The following is an 8,664-nucleotide window of genomic DNA, read 5'->3' on the forward strand; positions in this document are numbered from 1 at the left end:
CCAGAGACACAGAGGACCTGAAAAAGAGGTACTACGACCTCAGGAGCCAAACAAAAAAACTATTGGCAGAACACCACAAGCAGGCAACCAAAACTGGTGGAGGGAAGAACCCAGCACTCCCCCTTACTGACCTGGAGGAGATGGTGGCCTCAACCATAGAACCTGACAGCGTCTGCGGACTGGGAGAAGTAGACAGCTCAGCCAGAGCTGCAAGCAGAAAAGGTAAGACGCATGCACAGCAATCCCCCCACACCATCATCCTTACCTTTACCCTTTGTGGCTAAGTGAACCCCAGTCCAGTACTGCTAGCACTATACAGGAGCCATGCATCATGGAACATGTATTTAGGAAATGAAAGACCATGTCAAACAGCACAGCAACCAGCAAGTTAGGGAAATGATTACAGACAGAATAAAGCAAAAGTGAAAAAGATTTAATTGTAGTGACTGTGAGACAGTAGCGCTTAGCTAATGTACGCTCATATGCCCATAGGTGACACATCACGCAGGCGTTCCCAGGAGACTGAAGGCACAGCACCAGAGAGGGATGAGAGTCAGGAGCCAGGTCCAAGTGCACAGAATGTATCACAGGGCACAGGTGCACCAAGTAGCCATCCTCCTTCACAAGACACAGAAATTGCTCCAGAGTTGCAGGCGTCACCAGAACGTGCACAATCCCCTCTATTGCTGTCATCCCCAGAAATCCAAGCATCCCTGCATGAGACAACACCTGCATCACAACCAAGCAGGAGGCATGTTGTGGCCCCACTATTGGAAATGGAGTCATCAGCAGGTGACATGGAGGGGGAAGACACACACACCTTGCCTGTGGATGGTAGCTCTGCCACACTGCAGTCCAGTGCAGAGGTGGGCCGTACTGGCGCAAGACGTCGCAGAGTCCAAGAAAGCAGTGCATCTGCACGTGTGGAGGTTTCAAGTGTGTTCCGTGGCCTGGAGGGGAGCATGGTAAAAATTCAGAGAATGCAAGGAAAGGCCATCATGTCTTGCCAACGCCAAATGAGGAACCTGAACAACAACATGGGAGACATAGGAAAGGGCATCAGGGAACTAGTAGATGTCAACAAAGATATGGCTGCAGGGATGCATGAAATGTCACAATCGGTACAGCTTCTGTGCACCAAACTAGACAATGAATTTGCATCAAGGCGCAAGGAAAGGCAGCGTGCGCATCAACAAAATAAAGCCATCAACCGCCTGGCCACAGCCACATCCCTGCTATGCAGGAGAAGCATAAACATGCAGGAGGGACTAACCCAAAACAGTAATGAGGTCACTAGGGACATGGCCAGGATAACCAGTGCTCTTGAGGTGCTGATAAATGCACAAACAGCACAAACTTCTGCTCTGGATGTGCCAGAGAGTGAAGGGAGCCCAAGTAGGAGCAGCATGGCAAGCTCCCTTGTCGTAGAGACAAGGAGGAGCAGCAGGCGCCACGCTGAGGCTACAGCCCAAACGCAAAGTGAGCACAACGAGCACCAAACAACTGGCACTGGTAAGCGTGGACACAAATGAGTATTTTAGTTCAAGGGGAAGTGACCCGGGACTCACATCATCGAATGTAAATAATTTGTGTTGCACACTTGTGCTTTAGAAACCTACGTAGTGACACAATTAAACTACTTTGGGTGCATACTCCACCTGTCTGTGTCTCTTTACTTACTTTAAAAAAGTTGCGTCTAATCTCTTTCCGGCTGTGTTGCCATCAGTTGGTGTCGCAACTCGAGCTGTGTGTGGTTCAGGCACTGCTTGCTCGTCATCATGGTCCTCGTAATCAGAGAAATCCACTTCGATGCCCTTCTTAACCGGAAGGTTGTGCAACATTGCACAGGCTGCAATCATCTTGCAGCAGGTGACTGGTGTGTACTGGCGGGCCCCTCCACTTTTATGTAGGCAGCAAAACCTGCTCTTCCACAAACCAAAGGTGCGCTCCACAATGTTTCTGGTAGATTTGTGTGCCCTGTTGTATCTCCTCTGGCTGGGTGTTGAAGGGTTGAGGTAGGGCGTGAGGATGAAGGACCGGAGGGCATATGCACTGTCCCCTATTTGTAACAAGAAAAACCATTACTCGCATGCACACAAACACATCCATCTGCAATATGTATCAAGGGAGTTTCACACAGTGTGTTACCTAGCAAGTATCCTTCGCCAAATTTCCCCGCTGTCAGGCATGCCTAGATTCCACTGTTTTGGAAGATGTAAGAGTCGTGGGTACTCCCGGGAAATTTGGCTACCATGTCCGTGATGATGTACTTGGAATCACAGATCACCTGTACATTTATGGTGTGGGTGGACTTCCTGTTCTTATAAATGTACTCTGTGGCAGCAGGTGGATATATATATGGTATGTGGGTGCCATCAATACAGCCAATGATGTTGGGGAAATGCGCCATCTGATCAAAGTCTGTCTTGGTCCTGAGCAGTTCTGCATGTGTTGCAGGGAAGCTGATGTAGTAATGCATTCTCTGCAACATGGTGTCTAGGAATTTCTTAAAGAAATGGGACAGGCAGCTCTGGGACACCCCACCTACCGCAGCAACCACACTCTGGTAACTCCCAGATGCAAGCAGGTGTAGGCTGCACAGCACCTGCACATGGGGTGGGATGGCGTGCGCCCTTGGGGTTGGGTGGTCCAACAGTGGGTGGAGGTCCCAGATAAGGTCCAGGATGGTTTGGGGATCTAGCCTGTACCTTTGTAGGATCTCTGGCTCAGTTAGCTGGAATAGGGTGATCCTCTGCCTGTACACCTGCTCCTCCCTTCTCCATACCCTCTCTCCTTCTGCCTGTAGCCGTAGCCGCCTCACAATCACGTAGAATGCCGCCATTCTGGTAAAACTGTTGCATTTTGGTCCCTTTTTTATAGCCTGCACCTGGTTACCACCTGATTTCAATCCATGGTAAATACTGACTCTTAAATACCGAATTTCATGCAAATTCGGTATTTAAGAGGTTACCTACATCTAAATAGTCATTTTTACCATTTCTTAATTTCCGAATCAGTAAATTTACCGATTCGGTAAATTTACCGACTCGGAAACTTTACCGATTCAATGAATTTACCGATTCAGTAAATTTACCGATTCGGTGAGGTTTCCGATTCGGATGTTTTTGTGTCCCCTACATCTCAAAAGCCAAATACAGGTCGGTAAAGGCCGAAATTCGGTATTTTCGGACTTTACCGACCGGTATTTGGTTACCTACATCTGGCCTCTAATTCCTAACTACTATTTTAATCAAATCAATTCCATTTGCACTAAATTCCTGTGGAATAATAAACCTGCTCGTATTGCTTTGTCCAACTTAGTTAAGCCAAAAAACGAAGGAGGTGTACGATTTCCAAATTTTAAACTATATCACACTGCTTTTTTAATTAGTCAAGCATATGCTTTGAATAGACAACACCAAGATGTTCCGATTCCTAGTTGGATTCGCTTTGAATGTTCTCTTTTACATGAATTTTCTTTTTATGATATTTGTTTTATGTCTAATTGCACCTTTAGATCTAAACATCCTATTCTAAAATACTCCCAGTACTTGTTACATTCACTGTATATAGAGGGTTCTAATTTCATAAAGCCTTTCTTGCATCTTCTATTTGGTACAATAAATGCATTAAATATCACCACAAATCCTTCTATTTTAAACATTGGAAAGAAAATAAAATGTTGTACGTTCACCAACTTGTATCTAATAATTCTGTTATTCCTTTTAGTACCTTACAAGAATGATATGATCTACCCTCTTCCTACAGCTCTCAATATAATCAACTTTTGCAAGCACTTCAATCATTTATCGCATCCAAAAATTATCCAATCATTAGTACTCCTTCTACTTCCCTAACTCCTTTACATAGCATATCCTCTGATTCCAGTCCTAAAGCTGCCTTTATATATAAACGTTTATCTACTCATACTTCTGAAAGACCAAAATCCCCAATTGAACTTGCTTGGGAACTAGACCTCTCCATCACTCTCTCATCTACAAAATGGGATAGGTTATGGTTAAAAATAAATTCCACCTCTAGAGCCGCTAATATTACCAATCCCTACTTTCTCTGTATAATAGAACTGTTATGACACCAGCATCTATACATAAATTTGACCCCACATCTTCTCCTCTCTGTCAGTCCTGTCTTTCTTCCGATGGTACTCTTCCCAATTTGATATACCATTGTCCCAATGTTAAAAAATTCTGTGAAAATATCTGGGTTAAATATTCCAAGATCTTTCAATTTTGTATATCAATTCAAAATGTATTCCTTGGTTTCCTATCTGTTGATTTTCATGATACATTGCTGAAATTGAAATTGCTTGATCTTTTTATTGCTCTTGCTTTTACAGTTATTCTTACTTGTTGAAAGGACAATTCAAAAATATGCATGTTACAATGGTGGAATTTATATGATCTACTTTGGTTACCTTTTACTACTTTTCTAACTTCACATCCCTCCTCACTCTAATACTCATATGCCAATTATTCTGTATTCCCTTTCTCTGTCTCTCTTTTTCCTTTCTTCTCCTTCCCCTCCCTCTTTATACTCTAAAATTGTTCAATTCATCATTTTCCAGATGGTACCCTAATCTTCCTATTTTCTCACTTTTATTTACAGCACATAGTTGCTTTTAATAGTTTTCCTATTACATAATTCATACTCATTTGTTGATCCCTTTTTATGATGTATTCTAGTAAGTTACTCCATTATCTTGTGCCTAAATTATATTCTTGGTACCTGTTTACTTATTCAATAAAATTATTTAACAAAAAAAGAAATGAAGCCAAAAGATGTTAAAGTCTCACAAACAGTATCAGAGCACATCTGTGTCTTGTATAGACAATGCAACACAAACCATATACCTCAACTCTGCCTTAGATGGAAATATAGATTCCAAAAACTCCCTTACAAGATAGCTGCCAGTTTGACTAGATAGTCCTATTTCTATGATTATCACTTCTTCATGCCTCTGATTCCTGTTCCGGTGCGTCACACTTTTCCCACTGATATGCTCTTGGGATCACCATGGACACTTCCCAAGGCTACAGGTCGGTCCAATCCAGGGAATTTCACCTGAACCCAGCTGAAGGAGGCTCCTGGTTGTTCATGAGGGAGATCACATCTTGCTACCAGGGAAAGAAGATTAAGATGGGAGTCAGGGACCTTATGAAGCTGTATATCAAACTGCTCAGCAAGATCCTCCCGTGTTGGTGACTCTGAGGGAGTTCGTACTGCAGCCCTGATGCTGTTACATCATTGCCTTCAGCACTTCCCGGTAGAGATATTTGAAATGACGCTTTGTCTCTCAAGTCAGCAGCCACCCTTAAGTCTCCCAGCATGTGCCCAGGTGGACTGCCATGCAGCGGTCGCCCACTAGAGACAATGTGTCATGCTAACTGTTGCTCAGGGCCTGCAAGCACCATAGGAGCTCTAGGAAGGTGTCCGGCCCTGCCTCATTTTGTGAAATCCAAGGGAATGTACATGTGTAACTGTAGCAGGTGTGCTTTCATGCAGAAGTTTGTACATTTTAAAAGATTTTTGGAACTATTTTTCCCTAGATAATATATTTATCACTGGGAATAAATTCCAATTCTTGTTACAGATGTAATCCTTTCCTTGACAGGAGTAAACCACAGATCATAAATCAATGTGGTAATGTGACCCTATCAATGTGGGAATGTGTCTTGGAAACATTAATGAATACCTACAAATGTGGTGCAGTAAGAAAGAGTATAAGTACCATTTTACCCAGTTTTTACAGGGAGGGAGGGGCGGGGGAGCTTTCCATGAAAACGTTTGCCTCCCTAAAAAAGTATGACCCCCTGCAACCTCCACACACATACGGTTAGTCTCAAGCCAGGAGAGTTAGACAAACTGTTCATTAGAGGTCCTGTGACTCTTGTGAACCGGTGTAGAGCATTTTAATGCACCTACACATAGTTATTCACATGCCTATGCTTCCTGTGATTTAGAACCTTTTAATGAATTAAACCCTAATGTGAGTTCTAAGTTTGGTAATGTACACAAGGGCAAAGCGTATAGCACATGCATGGGCAAAACACAAATGTCTGTATTAACTGTACTTTTTAGTTATGATCCTATTACATTTAAAAAGTATGATATAGGCATTTTAGCTTATTATTGTGATAATTGACCATGTGTTCTATATATTTGCATGCTGTTTAACTTCTCAGCCCATGTGACAACCACATCTCATTGTAGTTAATGGACAGTTCTATGCATCCTCAAATGTTGAAATAGATTGCACAAAGTAGCACATAGATTATGTTTTCAAATAGTACAGCTGCCTGAAAAGTAATAGTGGGATGCAAAATAGTTTAATGCACAAAATATCCCTGTGACAGTTAGCAATAGAGAAAACAAGCATTTGCAAAGCCAATAGGTCTGGCATTGACAAGCTGTGCAGTGTTTATTTTTTACTGCAAGTGTATAACACAAAAAAAAATGTTTCATTTAAAAAATCATTCACTGGTGTGGCTATTTTACTCGTGAAGATTTTCTTTTTTATTAGAAGCCTTTCAGTTGTGCCATGCGTTTTATTGTTATTTAAGAAGGAGACAAGAATAAATAACCACATAACCAAGCACTCAAATCGCAGTGAGCTACGATGTTGCTTAAGTGCTTAACTTTAAAAAGGTGATGAACAATACATCACCATCTAACTGGGCACCTAAAGGCAGGCGAAATAAATAGCTGCCATTTAAAGTCAATGTAAAAAATAAATAAATCAAAAAAGCCAGATTTGTCCCTGAAGATCAAGAAACTATTTTAGGCAGAAGTAAAAAATATACATAGGGTTCGTGCAGTCTCTCAAAGTGATATGCTATGGTGAGCGAAAGGTTAATGTGATTGACAATATAACAGGCCAAAGGACGAATCCCTGTGATCAAAAGCCACTCTAAATAGCTGTATTATATGAATACATTTTTGAAAACACAATAGTCTGGCAGGACAGCTGAAGCTGTCTCAAAGGTCAGACCTAACAATAGATGTGTAATGTAACAGAGATACACAATACTAGTCCTTGGGGGTGACAAGAGGATGAAAATAAGAGTAGCAAAGGCAGTCAATTATGTCCATCGATGAGGAAAATCAGGTAAGCGTTTCCAGCCTATCATTCCATGTAACTCTAGTACCAATGAATAAGAAAGAAGTACTTCATGAAGTATATTCGCTGCATACAAGACACGGAAGAGCACCCTGACAGCTACAACAGGATCAAAGTCAGGGTTCTGAATAAACACTTTCCAAAGACAGAGTACCATATTTTGACACTAGACTGGAAGAGGATGACAGAGTCCGTTTTACATTTGATGGAAACCAGGAATATTGCAAAATGTAAATATCACTAGTTGAGTCTTCTTTTATATGACATTTCATCATTCATGATATTCATGATAATAATTTTGAACCTGTGTATCTTCACTTGTAGTCAAGACTAATAAAGACCTCTTCACAATAATATAAACCTTGATGGCTTATTTTGACACTCCACCCTCAGCCCCCTAAAAATGGGACTACATAAGGCAATATTTCTAATTTTCAAGGAATGATCTTTGTGAAATTATAAGAAGTACCTTGGTACACATTACAATGCATTGGCTCTGCAATGTTACCTCAACAGCCTTTCAGTGTGAAGATAATAATAACACTTAATTTCTCACTCCCTTAGACGAACAAACTTGTCCTTGCCAGAGTCATCTGAACTAGAGTAAGTTGCCACATGCCAGACTGCATTCATAATGAAATATAATTTGTTGAGATGAAAAAGTCCCTCACATGGTAAAGGAGGTGCACTCCTGCCATGAGTGTCCCAACGATGGTGATGTCTGGATCCCTACTGCTGATTTTTTGTCGTTATGGGTAAACACTGAACATGCGTGATCACCATGACATAGGCATGTCTCAAGAACTGTGGTCTTGTTGTACTAGGAGGGTGCCCAAATTGCTACCCTCATAGTCGTGAAAGGCTACTGCCTTTACCAGGAATTAAGTTGTACGAGTGCGGTGGTGGCCGCATACCATGTAGTAATCAGTAGGAGTGAACAGGCCCTTTTACCTGTGTCACTGGTTCACTCATTTAAAGTTCAGCTGCTGTGTGCTTAACTAATGCTTGTTCTACATAGGTTTGGTGTGTAGTGCTGCACAGTGCATGTGTGATCTACATGTGCTGGGAGTATGTGTGCCTGTGAATGATAAATTACAGGTATAATGCAGTACTGTGCTGGGTGTGTATGCCATATGCTTGTGCTGGGGGCAGTGGCGGCTGGTATTTGAAGGAGGTGCCGGGGGTAGGGGGAATTAAATAAAAAAAGGGAAACACAAACTTACCTCTCTGCCGCTGCCTCCCGCCGCCACTGCCGCCTCCTCTTGGTCCTCTTCCCCGTTTTCAGGGCAGGAAGGAGGATGCACCCAACTCCCAGCATCCTGATACCCAACCACAGTGCTGCAATGCAGTGTTGTGATTGGTCTGAGCACCATGGATCGGCCCTCAGCCAGAGAATGGTAGGCTGGGCAAGTTCTCCATAAAGGCTGTAAAGCAGCCTGCATGGAGAACATGCAAAGTGTGCATGAACAAACGTACATAGACTGCATAAATACAGCACCTCTTGCTATCAGTAAGCAGGAGGGAAC

At 42.4% G+C, this 8,664-nt stretch overlaps 1 protein-coding gene across 1 annotated transcript; it reads left to right on the plus strand.

Annotated features, from left to right (window-relative positions):
• Positions 1–482: 482 nt before the first annotated feature.
• Positions 483–1,532, plus strand: LOC147662054 (uncharacterized). Its single transcript, XM_086951147.1, has one exon. It carries the CDS (start codon positions 483–485, stop codon positions 1,530–1,532), a length of 1,050 nt encoding a protein of 349 aa, XP_086807273.1.
• Positions 1,533–8,664: the final 7,132 nt, after the last annotated feature.

The sequence above is a fragment of the Lissotriton vulgaris genome, unplaced genomic scaffold (assembly GCF_964263255.1).
Source record: "Lissotriton vulgaris unplaced genomic scaffold, aLisVul1.2 SCAFFOLD_416, whole genome shotgun sequence".
Lineage (NCBI taxonomy): Eukaryota > Metazoa > Chordata > Amphibia > Caudata > Salamandridae > Lissotriton > Lissotriton vulgaris.

Coding starts and splice junctions, on each gene's coding strand:
- LOC147662054 (XM_086951147.1), top strand. CDS start 483: ATGCCCATAGGTGACACATCACGCAGGCGTTCCCAGGAGACTGAAGGC.